The sequence below is a fragment of the Micromys minutus genome, assembly GCF_963924665.1.
Source record: "Micromys minutus genome assembly, chromosome: 3".
Lineage (NCBI taxonomy): Eukaryota > Metazoa > Chordata > Mammalia > Rodentia > Muridae > Micromys > Micromys minutus.
In genome coordinates this window covers 45,411,001-45,438,426 of record NC_137972.1, presented here as the reverse complement: position 1 = coordinate 45,438,426, position 27,426 = coordinate 45,411,001, and the positions used below count along the sequence as shown (strand labels likewise).

The 27,426-nt window shown below is 42.6% G+C and overlaps 1 protein-coding gene across 1 annotated transcript in view; it reads right to left on the bottom strand.

The window, feature by feature from the left end:
* RYBP (RING1 and YY1 binding protein) overlaps positions 1–20,495 on the bottom strand; it is a 43,559-nt gene extending 23,064 nt beyond the window's left edge. The window contains exons 1-2 of the mRNA XM_080914810.1: positions 20,425–20,495; positions 19,665–19,790 (exon numbers count right to left, since the gene is read on the bottom strand). Coding sequence (XP_080770936.1) covers positions 19,665–19,790; positions 20,425–20,456 — 158 coding nt within the window. The 5' untranslated portion in view covers positions 20,457–20,495. The remainder of the gene's footprint in view (positions 1–19,664; positions 19,791–20,424) is intronic.
* Positions 20,496–27,426: the final 6,931 nt, after the last annotated feature.

Below are 27,426 nucleotides of genomic sequence, written 5' to 3'. Positions count from 1 at the left end.
GCTTTGCACTTCTATGTGACCTTCTGAGAGCCTTGTATAAACCAGCTACATTAAACATGAAGTCTGCAAGGTAAGGAATGGGTGCCCCATTTTATTCGGCAATCTGTTTTCTGATAAATGAAAATATATAACCAATCAGATAAGCTTCAAAGAGATGAAGACATATAGAGCAATTCTATTGTGTCAAAATGCTCAGGTGGTCCACAATTATCTACAAAGAAAGTCATCAAATAACATGACCATGTAAGACTTCCAAAGAAATCTTTACATGGGCTTCAGATATAACTTAAACACACACACACACACACACACACACACACACACACACACCTCCACCCCACTGGAGAAAAAAATTGAAGGCAGAGAAGAGGAATGTCAAGAAAACTGTTCACAACTTGAAAACCCTCATATCAAATACCTGTCAAACCAATGCTGTTCAATAACAGCAAGCAAAACCAAATCATTGGTCTGCTAAAATAATGTAACCACCCACTAGAAATCTGAGAGTTGCTATTGTTTATATACTGCTAACTGGAAATATCTCTCAGGAGTCATCTGGGGAACTGTGAGAAGTAGAAACCAAGAGACTGTCCTTAGTTGTTAAGAAATGCATGCCTTCTTCCATGGTTCTAAAGACAGGGAAAACAGAAAATGAGAAGGGAAATAAGGCACATGACTTCATTTCTGCCTGTCCAAAGGGTAAAGCATTCTGAAGCACAGAGGAAAAAAAAGAGCATGGAAGCAGAGTCCCTGCACTTCAGAGTCCAGAGCAGTTCTTCTGGTCATGGTCCTAATGACTGGTTGGGGTGGGGGGGGTCCACTTCACAGGGAGACAGAGTGGTCTGATACAGCCGCAGTTCTATTCATCACCTTAAGTCAGTCCTTCATCTCACTGGATTTTAGCTCCTTGTATATAACAGCTGGATAAACAATTTCTATGGCTTGTTTTTAAAAGATTTTTCCAGAAGCAGCAACAGTCAAAGGTAACTGTCATATGGTTGCACTGCACCTTATAAAGAAAGCATTACCTGGAGGCTCACTTAAGTCACAGAGGGCTATAATAGTCCACTGTGGGAGCATTGTAGCAGGAGATAACAGTTACATCATGGGGCAGTTGGGACAGGGGGTTGTGGGAGTATATGTTTTTGAAAGTTCAAAGCCCACTGTGACACACCTCTCCCAACAAGGCTATACCTCCTAATCATTCCTGAACAGTCCACCATTTGGGAACAAACATTCCAGTATGTGAGACTATTGAAGGGCATTCTCATTCATACCACAACTAAACAGTTTTGCCATTCCTTGGCTTAGATGATGTATGAGGACTTGACTGACACTGATCTTTAAGTTTCAATTTAACAAAAAGTAAAATGCTAAATAAACACTGAGAACAAGAAAACTATCAAGGGCCATCATAATCAACTGCTGAAATGTAGTAGAAAAATGAAAGAAAGAATGAATGAATCCAGAGCTGAGGTTAGTGGTGGTGTATGATTTATTCTCAGAGGCAGGAGGATCCTCGAGTTCAAGGTCAAAATGGTCTACACAATCAGGACTAGGACAGCTAGAACTACATCATGAGACCTGGTCTTAAAAACAAAAAGGTGAGGGGGTTGGGAGGAAGAGCAGGAGTAAATTACAAAGCCAACCTCCATAACAACGGAGTGACTGAACATACTTAACAAGGACAGGAGGAAACTAGAAGCTCCAGACTGTTATGAATAGAAGACAGCACAGAAACTTTGGAGGCGACAAACTAGGGTAGTTTCTTCAAACTACATTCTTCAAACATTCTCTGACCTAGCAATTTAATTTTATTTCTGGCTATGTCCCCAAGAGACAAGAAAGCTTATCTCCACGCAAAACTATGTCAAAAGTTACAAAGAGTAACTTACAAATGCATATTGCCTAATGAGTGGGTAGTCTTATTATACTGTATCATTTAGTTGGGCACAGAAATGAAGCGCTAAAGAGACATGGACTTTATCTTAATAATGATAGTGCCAGAAAAATGTTTACCAGAAACTGTAATAAGCCTGAAGACAAAGCCAGCAGGTAAGAACACTCACTGTGCTGGGCAGTAGTGGTGCATGCCTTTCATCCAAGGAAGCAGAGGAAGGCATGTCCGAGTTAGAGGGCAGCCTGGTCTGCAGAGCAAGTTCCAGGACAGCCAGAACTGTACAGAGAAATTTCATCTTGAAAAGCAAAAACCAAACTAACCAAACAAGAAGAGAACACTTACTGCTCTTGTTCAAGAGCTCTGGTCCCAGCACCCTCCTACCCACTGGCAGTTCATAACTGCCTGTTATCTCCAGCTCCAGGGGATGTGTCAGCCTCAGAAGACTGCACACATGTAGTACACATAAACTCAAAAGTATGCACATATAAACAAAACTTTAAAAAATGAAATTAGTCACCATCAGACTACCATTCAGGCAAAATGAAGATATTATCAGATAGAGCTGACAAAGGAATGGAGAAAACTGGGCACAATAAATGTGGGGAAATGACTTATTTTGTTAAATACTGGAAATATTTTCTAGAATAGTTGACTAGTCACAGCAAAGTTTAAAAGCTTGTTTTTAGTTTAATTGTTTTGGTCAACAATTTAAGCAATAAAAGTCACAGCTAGAAAAAGGGAAAGCATGCACATGCATGCACAGTGACAACTGGGTATGGGCAACTATGCTTCTAATCCCAACACTAGGAAGGCAAAGGCAAAAGGTGTTCAAGGCCAACCTAAATAGGTCCATGGATTAGAACATGCCTGCTTTCTTCCATTCTGTGCATATATATTCAAAGTCCTAGTATGTCCTTTCACAGGATTTAGAGGACTGATTCTAAAATTTATAATGGAATTTCAAAGGGTGAAACAGTCAAACTGAGACTAAACCAAATTAACTGAAAATGAACCAAGACAGAAGAGTCACATTGCTTAATTTCAAGCTACACGAATTAAAATTACAGAGTCAATATATAAAGACAGACCAATCACTGAAACCACAAAAATCATTCAAAAGGAATTAATGATATAAACAGGTATTTTTGCTATTTATCACCTTTAAAATCTCAAGCTTAAGTAAATTAGGCATGACTCACTCTGTGATCCCAGCATTCAGTAGGCCACTGAGCTGTACATCAGCCTGAGCTATCATGTGAGACACTAACAAATAAGAAATTAATAAATAAACAAATCACAATAAAAATCACAAAATTAAAGTCTACGTGTTTAACACAATTTGAAGATGCATACTAAAATCAAACTACAAATAAATCATTCTCACTAGCTTGCTAAACACTTTAGATGTATTTTCATTCTTGATTAATTTGGTTGGCAACATTTTTGAGCTGTCAAGTTAGTGTCCTTCATGTGTTTGTGGATCATTATTGAACTTACCATATTCAGATGGTTTTCAAAGCACAAGAAAATGAAAAGTAAACAAATACATCTAAGCATCAACAATTGTTCCTGGCTTAAAAGTGCATACCTATAATCCCAGGACTAGGGAAAGTTGGGGCAGGGAGAGAGAGTTTGAGACCAGTCCGTTTATCAATTAGTAACTGGCGTATATTTCTAAAATGCAGCAAACCTTCTTACCAAAATGCTACAATGCATTGGGAGAAATGTCATTTCCACTTATGAAACTCACATTAGGCCAAATAATTCTGAAAGCATTAATAAACAATTTAGAGACTTCGTTTATCAAATGGTGTCTGTCAAACAGCTGAAAGGCCTAGAATTTCCCCATTTGCCCAAAAATAATTAGTACCTGGTTCAAGAGCTCTATCTAGTTCATCTATTGAAAAACCCCTTAGTAAAAGAACTACAGCCATTGGGAGTGCTACTCAACTGCAAAAAAAAAAAAAAAAGGTGCAGATTTTAAGTTTTTGTTGAGTTTAATCTACCTTTACTATCACCCTAAGCCATTTTCATAATACTGACTGCCCACCCTGTCCCTATTTGTACAGTTTGTATCCTGCACTTTGAATAGAGAATTCCAGAAGCCGACCTGTGAGAAGCTGGCCTTAGAGCAACTGCTTCATCAGTAGCCTATTTTGCATCAACTGTATGTTAGCTGAGAATAGAAAAGCAGACATGCACTTGAAACTAAAATCACAGGAACCATCCTAAAATTAATATAGTCTATGTGAAAGTAAAGTCAGAAACAGAAGTGAGGAATAAGACATTAACAGCCCAGCCTGGTGATCACACCTTCAAAGACTACTGAGGGAGCTTCAGGATAGCTAGAGCTAAACAGAGAAACTCTGTCTCAAAAAACCAAATACCCAAGTATGGCAATACTTCCAAGCACCTACCTGTTTTGTGTTGCAGGATGAGGGTGTGCTGAGCTCATGTGTGTTTGCTAGATAGAGATTAAACTCAGATAGATTGTACACAAGTAATATATAGCCAAGCGCTGGGCTGCATTCTTAACCTTTGGTTTTGTTAAACCAGCTTTCAATGTGAGCTGGCTTTGAATTTGCTACTTAGGTAGCCCAGACTGGCCTCCAACTCTTCATATCTTCCTCTCTCAACTTTCTGAGTGCTGGGACCACTGGAGTGTGCCACCATACCAAACTCAGTTTTTCAAACTGGAAATAACAGTTTACATAGAAATTCACCCAACATGTGACATAATTATCCCTAAGGGTGAAAAGCATTTAAACAAGAAATGAGCATAATAGATTATGCTCTGAAATATACAGTGAAGAATACAAAACCTGTTCTGGAAAAGTAACGATTTTCTGCCCTGAGGGTTTCAAGCCTAAATACAAAGAAACAAATATGAATGGAAAAAAAATCCAGTATAAAATAATTTCATGTTCTGCTGGAGACTTAATACAACAATGCTTTAATGATCAGAGAAGAATCAAGAATGGTTTCCCTGGAGGGTTATCATTAGCTGGACCTTGTACAAGAAGCTGGAGTTTACCAGATACAGATAAAGGGTGGAGTTTTTGGCCGGGGTGTCCCTCAGTGATGGAGTCTGCTCTGAACCACAAAGTATTATGTAGGTAGGCAGGCAACAAAGTGGCATAAAGAATATGTTCAATGAACACTGATTAGTGTGGCCAGGAAATACATACCAAGGGCAAGAGAGCCTTGCAGAGAGAATTATCAACCAATTGTTGAGTATACAAATTACATGCTCTCTGTATTTCTGCTTTCCAACAGACTAGACTTGACACAGGTACAGATTCTGGTAAAATATATTGAAATTAAAAGAATGCAGTTAAGAATAGCACTAAGGCAGCAAAGTATTAGAATAAAATGAGAGTTTAGGATGTTGACTGTCATGGTGGACGCGCATCTACTGTTTCCAAACTGTGGTTTTAAATAAATAGGCTATTTCTGTGTAGCAAGAAAGATCAAATGCAATTCTACTAAAACAAAAAACAAAACCAACCTTGGTATTAGGAATGTTTAACTCTTAAGCCTCACTTCCTTATCTGTTTGTGAGAGCCAAATATCTCTCTGTATACCATCGCCTTGTAAGGATTAAATGAGAAAATGCATGAAATCAACTCTTGCTATATGTTAAATCCCCATTAACTATTGGGCCTTATCAGCACTAGGTGAACTACAAGGTCATTAATTAGTGAAGTTTTAAAAACAAAAACAAGGTCACACCAAGCTACTCAGGCCTAGATAGTTTGTCATGCTAGTCACAGAAACCTCCCAAAGAAGATGGGAATCTGTCAGAACTTGGCTTCAGGGTGCTTCCTTATCTTAATTAACACAATAAAACAAAGGTATTTATATACTTCACCCCTTGGCAAGGGTGTTCTGTAGTCATTCCATATTTTAAAACATTCTTCTTTTGGGGTCCTTTGTCTTGTTATTTGAGACAAGGTCTCTATGTAGCCCTGGGCAGTCTAATACTATGTAAACCTGGCTTAGTCTTGGACTTACAAAGATACCCCAGCCTTGGGCTCCCAACTGTGGGACTAAAGGGATGCACCACCTAACTTCAAGAACTTCATTTCAGATATTTGAATACCATAGTCTCCACTGAGTTGGAGGGGCGGGGGGGGGGGGGTGTCAGGGTGTGTAAATGAGTTTAGTTAAAAAAAAGAAAAACTGTTCAGTTACATAGACTGAACACTCCAACATTTTTATCAGATAAAACTTCAAGCAGAGATACTAAATTATATATGTACTTACTCATACAACACTGGGATAGCACATTACAGATTTCTAGGCAAATAAATTGGCATCGTAATTAAGTGAAAGTTTAAGTCCTTGTCTCAGTAAACAATAAATCAGAAAATACAGTAACACAAGATTCCATGTGTACAGTCTCAGGATCCCTTCAAAAGAGAAACTCTAAAACAAACCCCAAATCAATCAGGAAGGGTATGTATGTTCAAAGTTTTCAAAGAGAGGAGGAGCAAAATAATGGCAACATTTCATAAACTGAAATCAGGGAGATCAGTAGCAGTGCATTCCTTGTATATAATGTGATGGGTGCCATGCTTAAAGAAGGTTCACAGTCCTCTGTATCTAGAAGAAAGGCAGACAGAAAGAAAAGAAGCCATCTGCCAACCCATGAGCTGATTGCTTACTGACATATACTGTATCCTAGAATAACTAAGGAGAGCTGGATATACCTGACTTTCTCAGTAACTGAATGAACAGAGCCCCACAATGAAGGCAGAACTTACAGGATCCTGAGTTTATATCTGCCTGATTCTGGCCAGGTGGCAAGAAGTACTTCCCACTGGGCCACTTACAGAGTTCACAACTTGCTTCTTGCTGGTGATTTTAATAACATCATGAAAAGTTCTTTCTAGGAACTATGTAATTTTTTAAGTCAAGCAACGAACAACCGTTCTGATTTCATGGCAGAAAAAACTATACATTCTGTCTGGATTTAAAGGTTTTATTTCTCAAGGAGTTAGAATGAGAAGGATAAGAAACACACATACAAAAAAGAAACACAGGAATAAGTAAAATAAATCTCTTAATCTATACAGCGTTAACTACACATTACAGGCTCTACAACTAGGCTTTCTTCCAGAATTCTGAACATTATAATATTGCTCTCTTTGAATTGAAATAGCCCTAGAAAAAAATAGATTAAAAGATTCAGGGTAAAGAAGTTTACAAACACTTTGTAAACACTAATTGATCCATTTAATTTCATTATCACCTTTTCTATTCTATTGAACATGAAATCCAGTAACAGGTGCTTCCCAAAAACTGCTTTGACTATTGACATTAGGGGGAAAGATATAAAACTGATGTGGGAAGTATAGAGCACTATTCAAAAACCTGATCCAGAATACCATCAGTAATAGGCTATGTCCAGTGGCTTGCAACTGTAGTTGTACTTTCAGTCAAATCACAATTTATAGTTTTTTTTAAGTGCATATTCCACCTGCATGTACTGACTATGCACCACATACATGCCTGGAACTGAAGTTAGAGATGGTTTACCAGTATGTTGAACCTGGGTCCTCTGCAAACGCAGTCTTTGCTCTTAACCACCAACCCATCTCTCCTGCCCCTTACATATTCTTTCCTAAGCTTATTTTCTAGACTCATTTACAGACTCACAGAAAACTGCAAGTATACTGTGGTCCCTGTAATCACCTTTCAGCTTCTATGTAATACAAACCTTAATTATAATGTGTCAGAACCAGTGAAACGCCATTTGCATAGGTATACTTAAGGAGTTCAATGTCATTTTTATGCTTTACAATTTTCAAATTAATTTTGAATTTTTAAATTTTGACTTGTCATAATCGAGGCATAATGATGTTATACATGTATATAATGTGTAAATGACCAAATTACTCTAACAATTCAAACTTTTAAAATAACAATTCTTTGTGCTGAGAAATAAATCCTTCCCTTTGTATGTTTTGAGTAACTAATTACTGTGCCACAGCATACACACCCCAAGCTTTACTTAGGAATGTTAACATGCCTCTCAATCCCTGTTACCATATCACTTAACACAGGCTTACACACACACAATACAACACGGGACATCAACAGATCCTCCACAGTACGAAATCTTTTAAAATCTGTTTTCAGTCAGGCAGTGATGGCACATGTCTTCCTTGAATGCTACCTCTTGAGGCAGAGGCAGGCGGATCTCTCTGTATTGTGTCTAATGTTTTACTTAAAAACTGGGTCCCTCAATTGTTAAGAGTTCACACTGCTCTTGTAGAGGACCAGAGTTTGGCTCATGGCACCCACAAAATGAGCAGCATATACACTCCAGGTCCAGAAGATCCAATGCCCTTTCTCTCATGGTTTCTGTGGTACCTGCACTCACATAAACATGCACATAATTATTTTTCTTTTTAATTTAAAATATTTTAAAGACTTAGTTGTGACCCAAAATAGAGTAAAAAGGTAAAAAGCTGGTAGTGGTGGCACACCTTTAGTCCCAGCACTCAGGAGGCAGAGGCAGATGAAGATCTGAGTTCAATCAAGACAAGCCTTGTCTCCAGGAAACAAAGAAACCCTGCCTTGGAAAACAAAAACTGAGTTAATTTGAATTTCATTTTTTAAGAAAGGCTTTGGATTAAGAAAGACCTTACAATTTTTGAGAAGTCCCTAAACATCTTTCTGCCATTCTGTACTATGCATTTGTGATGCAGCATTCTCAGAATTTTAATTTAAAAACACTGAAAATGCTTTGTTTTACATATCCAACATTAAGCTAAAATATATAAAACTAAGTACTTCTACCCAGTTAGTATGCAAATTAGCTTGTCTCTAATAAATGGTAAAATCAATATACAAGAATTTTAAGATAAACTTATATTATCCTGAAGTATTTGATTTCCATGCCTAGTTTACATGCCTCTCTATGCTCTGAGGTCCAAAGTAGGAAAAGCTGAAGAAACCCCAATGTGAACAGCAATTCCAAGATAAGTTCCACAGACCAGCAGCATAGTCCTACTCTTGAAGTTAAGATCCAGTAATGTGTTTTAACAAATCTTACAGGTGTTCCCACGGTCTAAGGTCTGAAAACCATGAACCTACACAAATCCGGTTCTTCAGTGGAAGATTTGAGTATGGTATTGATAAAAATATCATTAGTTCTTCTAAAATACAGTCTACAACAAAGCAGATTTTCAACTTTACTCTTACAAATAAGGGATTTGTAAACATGAAAGGAATTTGCAAAACACCTTTTTTAAATGCATGCAAAGTGAGCTATATCAGAGTGTTGAAACCTTCCCATTCCTATACACCACACTACCACATATCCCATTTTGTCACTCTTAACAAAACCACATATTACATAGCACCAGGGGAATGTACAAGTATTTGTAGTCCAATAACTAAATCCCTCGAATATGAAAAGCTGTTTCCATTTTTTGTTCAGTCTCTAAATAGGTTCTAGGACCGACCCCCCACCCACCCCTGGGAGACAAGGTTTCTCTGTGAGGCTGACTATCCTGGGACTCAAGAGATCAGCCTGTCTCTGTCTCCCAAGTGCTAGGATTAAAGACATGTACCACCAATGCCTGGTTAGTCTTTACTATCATTTTCTTTACTCATACAGTAAAAACTAATGGGCTGTGGAAGTGGCTCAGCTGTGATGAACATTAGACGGTTTTCCTAAGAACCTAAGTTTGATTCACCTAATAATGTTTGGCCAATCATATTACCGCATGTGTTGACAGCAATGACTCAGGAATTGGTCAAAAAATCTGAATCCTGCGATCTAAATGGCACCCTTCTACTTACAGGCTACGTGGACCAATAAAAGGTTCTGGATTGCTTGAGTCAAAGAGTCTTGACTTCTTGCCATATTCTATTCTTTTAGTATCTGAGGTAGCAAACAATTATAGTAAAAGAAATGAGAGCTAGCAAACCTCACACCCTACATGCAACATCTGAGCTGTTCTTAGAAAGCAGTCACCAAGTTTGTTTTCTCTCTATGACTAACCACATTAAGATTCATCATGTTGAGGAAACTATCATTCCCTTAATCTCGTGTCCTTCCAAAGGCCACTAAAATGTTAACTATGCTTCAAGATCCTTAATTGTAAAAAAGAAAAAAAAATTAAGTTTAACTCTGATTTTTTTTTTACATATCCCCATATACCTTCCACTGTCTTCTTTTTCTCATCCAACCACAAGATAAAACAGATATTGTAAACTGGCTAAGAGGAAGAGAAAGCAGCAAACTCCTGCTTAAAAATTTCACCTGTTGGGCTGAAGAGATGGCTGAGCGGTTAAGAGCACTGGCAGCTCTTCCACAGTTCAAATCCCACAACCACATGGTGGCTCACAACCATCTATAATGGGTGTACTCACATACATAAAAATAAATCTTTTTTTAAAAATTTCACCTGTTTGCCTTATGATTGATCCCAACTCTAAATTTCTGAGTAACCCTATAGCAGAGCCACAACTGCTATAATTTACTGGGTTCAACTTTGCCACCATGGTGTTATCACTGCATGGAATGAAATTATAGCTAAGCAAATGAAGTGAATGTGTCAAGAACAACAGAATACAATGAATTACAACACAATAGGGAACAAAGAGGAGACTACCTGCCCTATGTAGGAGGTATAACATCAAGCTATAGACAAAACAGCAGAACCAGAGGGCTTCCAACAAGCAATCTGCCTCTTCACAATTGGTTTATCTCAGACAATCAACCCCCCCACCCCATTTCCAAGTCATCCCGAAGACTTTAGGCCACTAAAACCACCAACCAGGCTACTAAGATCATACTTTTGACAGCTGATATTCAAGTGTACCACACAAAGCACCACAATTCAAAAAGCACTCAAGAACTATTTTAAATGCACTACTTTCTGCCTCCAGGACTTTTGAATCTTACATTTAAGCCTCAGTATTTGTTTAGAAAACAAAACCAGGGGGCTGGAGACACGGCTCAGTGGTTAAGAGCGCTGACTGCTCTTCCAGAGGTCCTGAGTTCAAATCCCAGCAACCACATGGTGGCTCACAACCATCTATAATGAGATCTGATGCCCTCTTCTAGTGTGTCTGAGGATAGCTACAGTGTACTTATATATAATAAATAAGTAAGTAAATAAATAAATAGGTCTTTTTAAAAAATAAAAAGAATATTACTCTTAGGGGCACACTTCAGCAAGACAATGTTCACCTAACCCAGTAACATTCAACACAAGCCCTCATATGTGAAAGAACATTTACAAGAACTCAAAACTGGGGCTGGTCAGGGGTGTTGCTCTAGCACAAATTAAGTAATGGCTTTTGGACCTTAACAGTCAAAAGAATTATATATTTCTCCAAATCCTTATTTACTCTATACAGCAAACATCTGTGAACCCTTATAATAAACTAACACAGGAAAACAAAACTATTTAAAAAACAAAACACCCTGTCCTCCAACAAGATGAAAAGGCACACTGGCAATCAAATAAAAACACAGTTAATGTAATATATGCCTGACAGAACTGGTGCAAAAAGGCTTCATGGAAGGTCACCTGGAAAGACAAACACATCAGCCAGAACACACAAAAAAGAAAAAAACCCTTAAAACGAAAACAGGGGGGGGGGGCAGAAATGGCACACATCTTTAATCCCAGCACTCTGGAGTCAGAGGCAGGTAAATTCCCATGTTTAAGGCCAGACTGGTCCAGGACAACCAGAACTACAAAAAAAAAAAAAAAAAAAAAAAAAAAAAAAATCGTCTTGAAAACAAACAAACAAACAAAAAACAGGGGAGGGAAAAGGGCTGGAGAGATGGCTCAGCAGGACCCAAATGGCAGCTTACAAGTGTCTGTAACTCTAGTTCCAGGGAATCCTTCACACAGACTCACATACATGCAAACTGCCAATGCATATAAAATAAAAAATGTTTTCAAAAAAAAGAGAGAAAGAAGGAAAGAAAAAAATAGACGAAGAATAAATACATGGATGATGTAAGAAGACATCAGAGTCCACACTCAGAAAACGCCAGTTTGGAACAAACATTCTGTATAGAGGGCAGATGGAGTAGTTGCATGCTACTTGCAGAAATTCTGAAGACAGACCTAGGAAAAGGTCAGACCAAAAAACCTTGAGATAGTCAAGATTTTTATTTCCTCCTAAAAGCAATGCAAACCAGGAGACAATTTGAACAAGGACTTGTGGATGATCTGTGTGACACCTTTATGTGTGTGTGTGTGTGTGTGTGTGTGTATACATATACATATATGTGTGTGTGTGTGTGTGTGTGTGTAAGTACACTGTATCTGACAATGGATCCCATTACAGGTGTGAGTTACCATGTGGTTGGTTGCTGGGAACTGAACTTAGGACCTCTGGAAGAAAGAACATTCAGTGAGTGTTCTTAACCACTGAGCCATCTCTCCAGCCCCTGTGTGACACCTTTAGGAAACCTCTCAGAACTCAGCCTTTAAGCTGTTCAACTGGAGAAACAAGTATATTTCTCATACATACACAAGCATGGAGACAATGAAGTGGTAATAATAATAATAATAATAATAAGAAGAAGAAGAAGAAGAAGAAGCAGAAGAAGAAGAAGAAGAAGAAGAAGAAGAAGAAGAAGAAGAGGAGGAGAAGGAGGAGGAGGAGGAGGAGGAAGAAGAAGAAGACAATAACTATGACTACAAATAATAGTCTCTGAGAATTCAAAGCATTTGGAGCAAAGTAGAGTGTAGATGATGGGCTGGGATGTTGCTCAATTGCAGAGCACCTGCCTAGCAGGCTTGAGACCCTATCCTAAGCACCTGAAGATTTAAAAAGAGGTGAAAGAAACAAAATGTATGCTGGCACAGTCCAGTTGTGGTCCATTAGTCCAGGGAAGGAGGTTGATAAGTTCAAGCCCAGCATGAACCAATCTTATATTAAAAAACCAATGATGAGTTCTCTTCAAGGAAGAGACTGTTTCCACTTTCAATCATCCACTCTTATGATTTCATACCATGCTCATCGTCACAGTTACCTCACTTGGCCTTTCCCATCACTGGGTACATGATGCTCTAATCTTTTTCAATCCAAGTTCTTAAAAGAGAAGCTCTCCATTTATTTATTAATCAATGTCTTGAAATAGAAGTGACTGATGAGCCAGGCTAGGTATAATAGCACATGCCAAAGACTGAAGGTTTTGGGAAGCTAAGGCAAGAGAACTAACTGTTCAAGGCTAGCCTGGGCTACATACTGCGTACCAAGTCAACCCTAACTAGTTAAGAATCCAGCTCAAAAACAAACAAAAAAAACTGCTAAACAAACAAAGAGAGATGACTCAACCTCTAAATGTTTCACACCTTAAATCCCATTCACATAAAGTTAGACTCTTTCCCCTTGACCCTTGATGCCTGCAGCCCTAAGGTCATGAGAAAACTGGAGAACTAGCCCTGCCCATCGCCTAGGCAGCACTGACTCTGGTGGTAGGGGTGCTAGTGAGCCCACCCCTGAGAACATGAGACCGGGAGAGCTGCCCCCTGCCCTTTGCTGGTAGCAACTTTGGGTTAATGGGCTGACCAACTCAGTTACCTCCCAGGCTTTGAGTATCTCAGAGATCCTGGTCTGCATAACAGATCCTTTGGGGGGGGGGGGGTAGTCTGAGGCAGCTGCTAGCCCTGGTGAAATAGTGAAAAAGCAACATGCCAATGAGTAAAGATAATAGACTTCTCTCACAAAACAAAGCAACAAGCCAGAGAAAGTCATCAGAATGTCATCAGCTCAAGTCCAGAACCTTATTACTCTGAGAACTTAGGAAAGGAACTGGTTCTGGCAGTTGTTTTGGTAAGCTACTGCAACTGGAAGGCTTCTATGCCCTGGAAGTTCTTCAGCACATACTGAAGAGCATAATTAATGTACAGTGATGCAGTGGTGTATTTCCTATCCTGGTGATTAAAAAATATCGGAGGGGGGATCCCAAGGTATTAACTGGCCCGTGTTTAGTAAATAACATACAACGGGAAAAGTTGATAAGTAAAACCCCAAAGCCAGCAATGTAAACATCTGAACTTAAAAAGGCTAAACAACGGGCTGGAGAAATGACTCAGCGGTGAAGAGCACTGACTGCTCTTCCAATGGTCCTGAGTTCAAATCCCAGCAACCACATGGTGGCTCACAACCATCTGTAATGAGATCGGATGCCCTCTTCTGGTGTGTCTAAAAACAGCTAGTGCACTTACATATATAATAAATCTATAAAAAAAAAAAAAAAAAGCTAAAACACAGAAACTGGCAGAACTCACTCTTCTGACTCCAAAAGCAAGCAGCAAACTGTTTCTAACAGGAAAACTGCACACAGTAGCACTGTCTGTCTGAGTAGGGCAGCCTCTACCAGTCCAACCCTCATTCCTCTATGCTATCACCACACTCTTCAGGGCATGTGTCACTAGTTGAAATGATCTCAGTTTTCTGTTTATATATTTTTTCTTCCCTCTATATAGGAATTCAAGCTCAATGAGGAAAGTTCGCCTGTATTTGCATCACTATTCATTCACACAGAACCCAGACAGTTATGTGCACAATAAAAACTTGTCCAAATGGCCACAACTACCCAAGTAACATTTTATTTAAGGACACCAATACAGACAAGTACCAATGAAACAGTAAGTTCAATGCAATAACAACTAAGTAATTACTCAACTTGCATTAAGAGTGACCTTGTAAACCCCCAGCTCCAAAAGGCACATAAGCTTGAGAGGCTGGGTAAGATTTGATGATCTCAAACACAGGAAATTTTCTTAATGTACTTTACAGAGTGTTTTTATTAAAGAAAAACACTACAATAAAGCCAATGTGACTCAAGGTGCAAAACCACAATTGTGGATTGTCAGGAAATATGGGTTTAAAAAAAGCCTGTAAATCTTGCTGTCTAAAATGAACCACCAGAAAGATGCCCTTTAAAGGGTTCCAGTAAGGATCATAACTATAGTGTGGCTTTCCCAATAAGCTTCTGTAGTAATTAGTGATTTTTTTCAGAGACTGAGTTGTCAAGGTATCTTTAGAAGGGAAGTCCAAAGTTACAAAGTGAAAAACTCTAAAGATCACAAACACAATTTTATACTAAGTCAACTTCTCTGAATTCCATTTTAATACCCTGAATATCTTTTTATAAAGAGTTATTTCTCTACAACTTTAGTAGTCAGCCTAAAAACTTTCCTTCTTTCCAGTCCTCAAAGTTCTAAAAACAATATAAACTTTCACAGTGGCAGTATTTAAATAATCAGGGATTAAATAAGACTTTCAATTCAACATAAAATATGCAGATCAGGATGACTGGGACATACAAATAAAAGGAATATCCAGGACAGGATTGATAGAAGGAGAACCCAACATAACATGTAGTGAGTGTGCACACATAAGAATGTTTTTAATAAAAGGAAAATCTGAAAACAAAAACCAATTTCTAAACCTATAGTAACTGATCCAAAGCATTTCTAATTTCTCAAGTAAGTGCGATTTAAGTAACAGCTGGAGGGAAAGATGTACCACTACTAGCAAAGGAACAGTCACTAACAAGAATATACATACAGCAGTGTTCCAGTAAGTTTTATTTTAAAAGAAAACATTTCACTCAGAAAAAACAAGGTCACAAAATCCGTTTACCATCATGCTTAGGAAGTTATTCTGTCCAACAACTTAAAACAGTAGCACAAAGTTATATTAGTTCATGCGTTTATAATGCTTTACTTTTCCTTCCCTCTTCATTAAGGAATACAAAAGGGATGTTTCTCTCCCACCAACCTGCTTGCACATAGAAAAACTCCTCTCTCCATCTTGCAAAGCTGAGTGTAACACTGTGGTAGGGAGGCAACAGCAGTCTATTACTACTTTAGGGTTTATGTATCAATGACAAAGGAAATCATCTTGTATTATGGCAATGTGCTAAATGGAATGTGTTGACAGCTGTACTCTTTCAAATGACTAAGAAAAATCAGGTAATTGCACTCATGATGACCCAATGGTATGATATGTAAAGTATGTCCCCAGTCCCCAATAAAGCTCTTAAAAAAATAATAATTAAAAAAAAAAAAAAAAAAAGATAGGCTGAAGAGATGGCTCAGTTGTTAAGAACACTTGAAGATCTATAGGAGGACCAGAGTTGGAGTCTCAGGATCTAAATCAGGCAGCAGCTAACAGTCACCAGTAGCTCCAGCTGTTCCAGGGAATCTGATACCTTTGCTCACCTGCACATACATATACACCTAACACATAAATAAAAATAATTTTTTAAATCAGCTAAAGATTAGAGAATGGGTAAATATAGGTAGGAAAGAAATTACAACAGACTAGAAGGCCAGAGTTAATGGTACATGATCTATAATAACAGAACTAGCAAGACTAGCAAGAGATCAAGCAAGGAGTTCAAAGTTAGGCTAAGCTATATAGCTAGTGACAGACAATTCAGAACCCTATCTCCAAATATATATATATATAGTAATTATCTCTAAAATACACACCCTAGCCCAGCAGGATCATTCATAAATAATGAAGGAACAAATGTATAAAGATCTCTTCTGCCCTCAGACAATCCCACTAGATAATTGGCTACTCCTATTCCCTTGGGACTTTTCTGACTGTCCTTTTCACTCTGTTCCGTACTACTCCAAAGTCCCTATTCTAAAATAATTCACAGTTCTAACTGCAGATTTAAAACTACTGTACATCCTAATAGAAGTAAAAAGCTAGCAGCAGATTTTGTAGAAATTATTTTTCTTTTCCAAAAGAAATGGGGAGAAGGGTTCCTTCTAATTGACTTACTAACTAGCCAGTCTTTGGCATTCTTTAGAGCTTGGATTAGTTACCTGAGTACATGTTCTATCATCCTTTTAACATCTCCCCCAAACACCCTTTCAGTAGCAACTTTCATACCCTAGGAATTCTATATGGTGGGCAGTATTTTCCCACTTAAATTGAAGAACATCAATGCTAGCTATCCACAAAGGGCAAATAGCTGTGTCCTACTGGACTATTACTAATTTAATGCTGCTTTCCTAGATTGACTGATTGATGCCAACAGCAATAAAGGCATGAGTAATCAACAATTCTACAATAACTACTGGTCAGCCAACCAGTTAAGGTTGTTTAAACACTAGCTTAGAGCAAACACACTACTTCAAAATTGCCAATTTTCATCTATTACCCACCATCCAACCCTAACCATCAGGCTAGCTTGAAGTTTCCATAGACCAAAATAAATAAATAAATAAATAACTTCTCCACTGCCACAAGAGAAGTTCCTCTGAACTTTTGGAGTTACAAAACTATTTAAGTCCCCCCACCCAACACCCCCCCATTTCCACCTTGATTGTCATGTGGTCCCTTAACAACAATTTGGAGGAGGGGCGCTGTCTCTGACTCTGTTGTCTGCCATGAGATCCAGTCCCCTACCTGGACTGCCTGGTTAGGGTTCAGTGAAGGTGTTTAGTCCTAACTAGATGTGTTGTTGGGGGGAGGGTTGTAACAGAGGGGGGTGGTCTTCCCTTTCTTAGAAAAAGGGGAGGGGGTAACAAGGAGGGATTTGTAATGTGATGTAATGTAAACAAAAAGGTGGAAAGAAAAAAAAGCATTTTTAAAAATTCAAAATAAATGTAAATTTAATTTTAAAAGGCTCAAGAGAAAATACCATAATAGCCAATAGCCCAGAAAAATTAAGTAAAAGAATGCACTGGCTAGGAACGTATCAACACTGGTCATATTTACTTCTTCATATGAAACCAAGTTACACAGAACACAGAATGTCACTTGCATCCCACTTAATGAAGAGTTCTGAACAGATCTAAAACACTAAAGTATTAACAACAACCAAATCCAAACAAGACTGGTTCAGAAAGAATATCATGCACCCCACCTGCATACTGTTTTCAAGGACTCAACTGTATGAAAGCCCTAAACGATGGTACTTCTTTTTTCTGAATGGACAGACTCAAATATCCTAGCTTGCCAATTTATCCATTTAAAATTTCAGTGTGGTCATTTGTGGGTGGCTCTGAAAATGTTAAACAAAATCTTAAATCAACACCTTTCACATGCTTCCAAAAAGTTGGTGAATCAGACTTTTCAATGAAAGTAAAAGTTGAAAAGCACTTCAATATGACATAATTATTCCCAGCAATACATCAGACATAAACTTTTGAATCTGGCTGATTCTCTTCACCAGCAAGGTTCTCAAGTTCTTACTAGTTTCCTGGTCATTTCCTTGAACATCAACTACACTAACACTCAAGGCAAAAACCACAATAAAGAGCTCTGGCCTCAGCGGGATTCCACATGTAAAAAAACATTACTCATAAATAATATACAGTTGCTATTGATTTAAAGTAGCAAATACATTTCTAACTTTCATGCTGTGTGATGGAATCTCCGATTTTAGACAGCAGAACAAATCCCAAGAAATGGGTTTTCCACTTAACTAAATCTATCTAGAATGATACAAAAAAACTGACATGAATTTACTTATATTAAAAGAAATCCTACTAGCTGGGTGCAGTAGGCTGATCTACATCCCAGCACCCAGGAGGCTGAGGTAACAGGACTGCAGTTCCAGATTCGCTCTAAATATAGTGAGATGCTACCTTAGAGAAAAACTACTTACAGGGAAATAAAATTTCAGTTCTTGAGTTTTGATTTAAAGTCTCATTTCTAAAGTTAGTGAAATTCACAAAATTCCCCAGTAACTGGGGCAATTCATTCCAGTTAGACTTGCAGCTGAGCCTCCTTAATCCCAGATGTAAGTAAAGCGACTAGACCCAGACAGGGCACCTCGCTCAGAACATCCAGGTGGAACTAGTCACTAAGAGATGCTGCCAAACACCTGCTGTAATGAAACATTTAGCCATCAACCTGGTCTGATGAGTCCTAAGCTCTCACTTTCATGTGTGCTCTAAAGACAGTCCCTTTAAATTGGAGCAAGAACGCTATATATAAAATGCAACTCTTAGCAAGAGACAAATTCCAAATAGAAGTTTAAGACAGCTGCAAAGTTTTAATGTTACCTCTACAAATAATTAAAACTCATTTGCTAACAATACTAGCAGTTAACCACTCTCAAATAAATGTAAAAATCCTTCTCAATGTTTTAACACAAAGCCATTAAGACAAACTTCAAGTCTATTCACCTCAACATCTCACACCATTCTGCTTCAGCTAGTAACAAAAGACACATCAGCAGGTCCCTTGCCCCACAACACTTTTCCAACCCTCCAGTGTGTAAGCATCTTCCTTCAAGTGCAAAAAGAGATATTTGCAACCCAGACAAAAGGCACAACCCAGTCTTACTGCATACTACCATACCACCATTAAACTCAGGGGGAAAAAAAACTAATTTCGGACAAATTAAAACCACTCTGCATTCGGTAAATACCAAAACGTTTAATGTTCTACAATCCACCACTATTCCCTTCCTCTCCCTCCTGTGGGAACCAACAGCAACAAGCCAAAAGATGCAAATGTCAAATAAACCCAGTGTCTATCTGAAGCAAGACGAAAATCTGGGGAAAATCATTCCCATAAGTCCCTTATTTTAGCACGAGGCACTGGACGCAACTTGAAAGGCACACAACCCGAACCACATCGCCCATCCCCAAATGCTAAAAAGGGTCGTAATCAACAAGTTGGCAAGAGGGAGACCAATAATAATGAAAGTACGGCTCACTCCCCTCTCCTTCGCATAGTAAATTTTAAAAAGCCAAAGCAAGTCTTTCAACAAAAGCTAGCACTCGTCTTCCAGTACCTGGTGGAGGTGCCTTTCCGCACATCGCAGATGCTGCATTTAAAGGCTTCGGCGCTGTTCCTAAAGGTGCAGACGCTACAATCCCAAAAGCCTTCGTCTGCGGCAGGTTTCGCTTGTCTTTTTGGCCTTCCAAGGAGTGGAGAACCGAGGGAAGAGAAGAGAAAACAGACGCTGGTGAGCCGTCGTCAATTCACAGGAATCCGACGCTGTAAACTTCTCGTGGCGACCACCCATCCACCGCACTGGCGGGCACCGGGGCGAGAGGCCGACGGGCAGCGCGGAGCCGGGCGCCCCCTCCGGTCCCGGGCTCCGAGCGCCTTACGGCGGCGGCGGCTCACGCGGGGCCGCGCCGAGCGCAGGAAGCGGGCCGACTCGTGGGCGCGAGCGCGGGGCGGCGGGGGCGCGGCGCGGGCCGCGGGCCGGATCCCGAAGGCGGCGGGCAGCCGGGACGGCCGGGCGGCGGCGCGGAGGGGGCCGGCGCCGCGCGCTGCCCGCCCCTGCTCGCGCCCTCCCGCCCGCCCCACCTGGTTAAATCTCCCTTTGTCTGGGCGGAGCGGCGACGGCGGAGGGCGGCTGAGGAGGAGCCGCCATGGCTGCGGCGCGCACGGCCGCCGGCCCGAGCGGAGCGACACCGCCTCCCTCCGCCCCCGGGTCTCCATCTTAGCGCGCCTCCCCCGCGCGGCCGCTCCGGCCTAGTCGCCGGTGTCCCCGCCCGCCGCGGCCGCCCTCCCCTTCCGCCCCTTCGGCGCCCGGCAGGTACCTGGTCGGGCTCTTCTTGTCGCCCATGGTCATGGACGGGCTGGCCCCTGGCGCCCCACAGCTGCGCGCGCCGCCGCTCAGAGGAGAAGCGCGGTCCGCAGCGTCGCGGAGCGGCCCCCGCCCTCCCGCGCCGCCCGCCCGCCCTCCGCCGCTGGGCTCGAGCTCCAGCCGCCGCCGCCGCCGCCGCCGCTGCCGCCGCCGCCAGTCTCCGGACGAGACTAGTCCCCGCCAGCGCCGCCTCCGCCGAGTGACTGACGAGGGGCGGGGCCGGGCGCCGCGCGTCATGCGCCGGGCGACCAATAAGAGGGCGACGACCGGCGCCGCGGAGGCGTGGCGTGGCGCGCGGGAGGGCGTGGCGCCGCGGGGGGCGGGGCGACCGGCGTGCGTGCCCGGGAGTGTGTGTACGCGCGGGGGGCGCGCGTGCCTGCCGGTGGCCCCCGCGGCCCCGGCGCGACTGAGCGTGCGAGCCCGGCGGGGAGCACGTGGCCGTGTCCGCGGGCCCCAGTGGCACTGTGGCGGCCCCCACTCGTCGCGGAGCCCTGTGCGGCCGCTGCTGGGACTCTAGCCCCGCAGCGGCTCCGCTGAAGTAGTTCCGCGCAGTTTGCGCGCGCCGCGGGGGGCTGCGCCTCGAGGCCCGCGTCTCCCGCACTGCCGCTTCTGCCACGAGGGGCTTTGTGGCGGTCTTCCCCAAGCGGCCCTCCCTGGCAATTGCCAGACCTGCAGCCTCCAGGGCCGGGACGCGGGAGGGAACTCTAGAGAGGGTGTGGCGCAGCCTCGGGCCCCCGCAGCCGAAATAGGGCGTTTCCCGGGGGAAGTTGCTGTTCAGATCCAGGCGACCACATGCCTTCTCTCCAACCTCGTGTCGCGGCTCCTGCCTCTGGAAAATGAGACTCCTAGCGCTCCTCCCAGGGACGGTTCCATGGATGAAAAGCACTCTAACCTGTACCCCGCACTTAGGAAGTGCCAGGTCTTGACTCTTCCCTCTGGCATCTGAGATTTGGAGATTGGTACCCCTCACTTTCTGCCTTGCTTCAAGCGTGCTCTTGCCTCTGGGTTTTGTGACTCAGGGCTCTACCCTCGGGCACTGGCAAGGAACCACGTGGGGGAATGTCTAAAGATTAAAGAAAGCCCCAGGTTGGAGGGGGGGGGACTCCAAGGGAAGAGGCAGGACCAGTAGGTGATGCTAAAAGGTGGGGGCAGGGATTGGGTGTGGGGAACTGATAAGAGCTATCGGAGGCTCTGGTTGACATATAAACTCAAAGTAGGTTCTTATCAGGACAGACTCCGGGGAGAAGACCGAAGCTGGAGACCTGCTGAAGCTACTGGAGAGTGGAAAGCAGGAAGTCCTGGGATCTGAAGGGAGAGAATAAAAAGAGGGAGGCCTTGTAACTAAGATAAGCTTGATCAGCACTAGATGTCCTCCAGGCAGGCACACCCAGAAGGGCCAGCTACACTGTTCAGCAAGGGTCAGCAACCTCCCAGGCCTGGGCCTTACTCCTTAGGAGTGAAGGAAGAGGGAGGATGGAGTCCTAGGGGCAAAGGGGCCAGAGATAGCCAAGGAATGTGCATGTCAAGGCATGGCCCTGGGCCAGCAGCCTTGGCCCCTAGGGTCGGCCTGGCTTATTTCCAGCATTCTGCCTCTGGTGCATTTAAAAAGAAGAAGGGAAAAAAAACCTCTTAGGACTGGGAAGCAGGGAACCACTGAAGGACTACAGCTTAGTTCCTGCCTAGCAAGCAGGAGGTCCTGGGTTTGATTCCCAAGCACTGGATAAATACACAATAAGTAAAAAGAGAAGGAGACTGACTTTTTTATGTAGAAGTAAAGCACAAACCTCAGTGCAGATTGCCATGGCCTTGCATATACCAAGTAGGTGAGGGTGTTCTCTTCACCATCTCTGTGCAACCCAGCCTCCACCCAAGGCGATCACTCACGGACTATCCCTAGGGGTGTTTGGTATGCCTTTGTGGTGGAGATGGAACCATGGCCCTGTGGTAGGCAAGCACTGACACCAAGTTAATCTCAGCCCCCGGCTGCCACATCTAACTAGGCAGAGTATCTTCCATATTCTTCCATTCTGTTGCCTGTATCCAAGTTCCCCTTTCTTTGCTTAATCTTGTAGCGTCCCCTTTGCAACCACACCAGCATTTATCTTCAGGACACCTTTTCTAGGATGCTTTGTTTTTGTCTTGTGTTACATTTTCAAAGAGCTCATTTCTACAAACTTACTAAGAGACAGCAGATTCTTATCCAACTATGGTTTCAGGAATTCTGATTTTATCCGGTTGTGGGAAATGAGACTCCATCAGAAGTGCCTTTCTAGTTCCAGGGACACCCTACCCCTAGATTTTGGAGTTCATGCTTCACGGCTTGAGCTGGGTAGCCTGCAGATCTTCCTTCAAGCACTGCGAGAGAGAGGTGACAGCCCTCCCTAGTCCTCTGGCTCCTATCTTGAACTTTTGCTCAAGAAAGAAAGGACAGCAAGTGTGGTGCAGCCCCACTTTGATCCCAACACCCAGCAGCAGACGTGTGTGGATCTCTGAATTATAAGCTAGTCTGCCCTATATAGTAAGTTTGAAGCCAGCCAGGGCTGAATAGACCCTGACTCTGATGGATGGATGGACAACGGACAGACAAGAAAGGAAGACCACTGGTATATGCCAAAGGAAGGGTCTGGAAAGTTGTCAATAATTGTCAATGTCATCTTAAAATTTGCTACTGCTACCTTCAAGCTGGGCTAGCCTAAATGCTCAGAGACTGAAACTCTGAACCTGAAAATACCCAAAAGGCATGATTAACAAATGGCAGGGACAAGCAAGCTTGTCTCCAAGAACCTCAAGATTTGCCCCAGGTCCTCCCACGTCACCCTAATGGTTGAGTCTTCATTGGCAGTCTAGGCTGAGGTTTACAGTGAACTGAGGACAGTGAAGGCTAAATGTGAGAATGCTTCCTTGTGCCCAAAGAAACTCCCACCAACAGATGGTTCATAGAACTATTTTTTTAGGGATTTATTTATTTTATTTTATGTGGATGGGTACCTTGCCTGCATGCATGTACGTGCACTGCATGGTTGCCTGGTGCCTACAGAGACACTGATCTTCTGGAAATAGAATGAATCATGGCTGTGAACAACTATGTGGGTGCTGGGATCGAACCCAGGTCCTGGAAGAGAGAGCAGCCAGCACCCTCAGCCACTGAGTCATCTCTCCAAACCCAGGAAGAACTATTTTTTATTTGAGATTATTTTCTTGACATTTTTTTTCTTAAGTGATTCCCTCATTTCAGTATCCCTTCTTTGTTGTTTTGTCTTTCGTTGGGGGACTGTTTTTCAGATAGGATCTCATATAGCTAAGGTTTGGCTATAACTCATAGACCTCCTATCACCACCTCCCAACTGCAGGATCACAGATGTGTGTCCCACTCCTGCTTATCCTGACCTTAATGGACTAATGGCAATAGTGTATGGTAGTAGATTTCCTTAAAATGCATTCGGGTGGCCACCAGTTCTAATGCTAGGTTACTTTCCTAAGTCTACCCAGTAATCTCTTCCTTGAAGGAGTTGGGGTACTGAGATCTCAGTGGCTTTAATGAACTTTCCAGAACCAGTGTGATTGAAAGGAAGAGGGGGGGAGTATGAACAAGTAACTGGAAAGCCAACCAAGAAGGACAGAGACTTAGGAAGGTTAAGATTTCAATTATAATGGCTAACAATAATGCCCTTCTTTGTACAGGATGCTCCTTTAGGGGGTTATAGAAAATTGTTTCTTGAAGAGACCAACCAATCACCTGCAGTGTCTCAGGAACAGAGAAGAACCCAGTGGGATTCCCTTTAGGACCCAGGGCATATGCGGATAACCCTGAACACATCTAAAGCATCACGCTGGAGACAGGACCAGCTTCTAGAGAAGCCCTAGCCAGAGGCAGGTGGAGTGTCCCTGACCATCTGTGCTGAAGCTTACCCAGATTTTGCACTGTCACCTGTGCTTGCATTCATCTATGTCTCGAACTGCAGGAAAAGCCACGAGTCACTATCGAGCTGGTGCTGAGAAATGCAAGCACTCGCCATGCACACATTCACATACCCCTTTTTAAAAAAGCAAAACAACAACAACCCCAATGAACCAAAACAAACAAACAAAACCCTGCTGAGCTACGTGGCGCACAATTTATTAAAACTAAATGAGGCCTTGGTGGTGCACAACTGCCATTCCAGCACTCGGGAGGCAGAGACAGGCAGATCTCTGAGTTGAAGGCCAGCCTGGTCTACACAGTGAGTGCCAGGGCAGCCAGAGCTATGTAAAGAGAGTCTGTCTCAACACGAAACAAGGCATAAAAGTCTAAAAAGTAAGGAAGGAAATAGAAATAGGAGCATCTCTCAGCTGTAGATAAAAAGCTTTCAGAAGAAGACACAGAAAAGAGAAGGTTCAGGGCTGAGGTTGTAACTGAATTGTAGAGTGGTCCAAAGGCATGCAGGAAGCCCCAGTTCCATGCCCAACTCTGCATAAATCAGACACAGCAATACACATCTGTAACCCTAACCCTCAAGGGATGGAGGAGAGTAATTAGAAGCTGGAGGTCATTCTCAGGAACACAGTGAGTTCTAAGCCAGCCTGTGCTACATGCAACCCTGTCTCTAAACAAAATTGTCTTCTCTTTGAAAATCACTGTTAGGAAAACGAAGAGAAGGCTGGAAGTTGGTAGAGCGGTTCGGTTGCCTAGCAATTAGGATGCCCTGGATTCCATCCCCGTACTATGTAGATCTGACACCGTGACTCTGACCTACAAGTCCAGCACTGGAGAACGATCAGAAATTCAAAGTCCTTTCCAAGTACATAGTGGGTTCAAAGCCAGCCTGAGCTGTAAGAGATCCCATGTCCACCCCCCCAAAACAAACAAACAAACAAAAAACAGTGCATACCCACAAGAGAAAGAGACATGTTTGAAATAAGCTAAAGACTAGAGGCAAACACTCACAGAATACACAGATGATGGAAGATTTGTATCTTAATGAGAACATGAGCAGAAGATGAGCAGACAGAAAGACAGACAGATATTCACCAGGAGACAGAGAGATGGCAGAAGAAACATGTCCAACATCAGTATTTGGTAGGGAACCCACACATTAAAGCCACAGCAATATACCTCTGAGCCTCAGAGTGGCTTAAGTCAAAAAGCCTGACAATGCCAAGTGCAGGGGAGGATGTGGCACTACCCTCCTTCATTCCCAGTGGGAGTGCAATATGGTACATTTCCTCTGGAAAAAACAGATTGGCGGTTTCTTACCAAGTTAAACATACACTTGCCGTGCGAGCCAGCAATCCCACTCCTAAGGATTTACCAGGAGACGGGGAGGCATATGTTCATACAAAACACTATACTTAGATACTTAAAGCTGCCTTTTTATTGGCACTGAAATCTGGCAGCAGTCCAAATGCCCTGAGCTGGTGGGTCATTAACACATTGTGGTACATCTACAGAGTGGAATAATAGGCAGTAGTTAAAAGGACAAATTCGCACCCAGGCAGTGGGATACATAACAAGTGCTTTATTCTAAGTGAGAGAAGCCAGTCTCTGAAGATAAGTTACTGTGTGGTTCCACTTAAGAGTTTTCTGGAAAAGGTGGAACTAAACAATTTCTTAAATTCAGTGGTCAGATTAAGGCCAATTAATTCACTGTATGAGGTGTCTTGTCCTTGAGTATTGATGGTCACCGAAAAAGAAGTCCTAGAGGAACTTGAAGACACATGGGTGACCCATACTTACAGTTTACACAGGCAGAGTCCCATGGCCACAGTCACCAGTGTGAAGGACAAGCCCCATGTACCTCAGAGATGGACAGCAGGAAACGTTTGGCTGTCTGCTTTCTGGCTCCACAGGCTGCTTCAACAGCAGTTAGGGGATCCTTATTTCTGTCAGTGACAGGCACTGCCTTGCTATGGATGTTCCTAGGGCTTCTTAGGAGCCTTAGACTAAGGCCCAGAATCTTGCCTGTGGTGCTCCAGGCTCCTCATCTTCCTGCTCACACAGCTGGTTCAGTCCCCACACAGCTCCACTCTGGGCACCCAGGTGCTTTGCCATCCTCTGCCAAGCACAGGCCTCCTAAGGCCTTTCTGCCTGTTCACTCTTGGATCTCTCCACAGTTCCAAGCGATGTGTCCTGGTGCCTGCTAAATCTCTCTTCCAAAATCCTTAAATATCTTACATAGCATAAGTTCAAGTCACCAGCACCCTTCAAACTGCTACATTTTTCCCTTAGATGATTAAGCCTAAACCAAACCAATAACTGCACCCAAAACCCAATCCACCAGAACGAATGCATGCCTGCTGTGTGCTGCCTGCTTGCCTGCCTGCCTGCCTGCCTGCCTGCCTGCTGTCTGTCTGCCTGCCTGCTGTCTGCCTGCCTGCCTGCCTGCCTGCCTGCTGTCTGTCTGCCTGCCTGCCTGCCTGCCTGCTATGTGCTGCCTGCCTGCCTGCCTGCTGTCTGTCTGCCTGCCTGCCTGCCTGCCTGCTATGTGCTGCCTGCCTGCCTGCCTGCCTGCCTGCCTGCCTGCCTGCCTGGGATTGACTAGAACTTAATTTCTACAGGAACAACAGCTCTTCTCTCTTCAGTCTATATCTGAAGTATCTAGACTAGACTAGAAAATGTCCCCTGACCAGTAGATACTCAGTAAAAACTGAAGACAAGACAAAACCATATTTACATCTACTCCCATCTTAAAGCCTCAATTGACCCAGCGAGTTAAGGATAGCCATTCCTGAGCCATAGAGATGGTTCAGCAAGCAAAACCACTTGCCTGGCAAGTCTGTGGATCTGAAGTAGATCCCCAGGACCCACATAAAAGCCAGACACTGGCTCCCATCAGAAACTCCAGACCTCATATATGAAGACAGGAGACAGAGAAAAAAGAATCAGCTGGAAGTTCTCTCATATGCTGTGAAACAGTAGAAATAATGGGAGGTCCTGCCTCAAAAGCAATGTAGGCAGAAGAATGGGTCCCTAAAAATT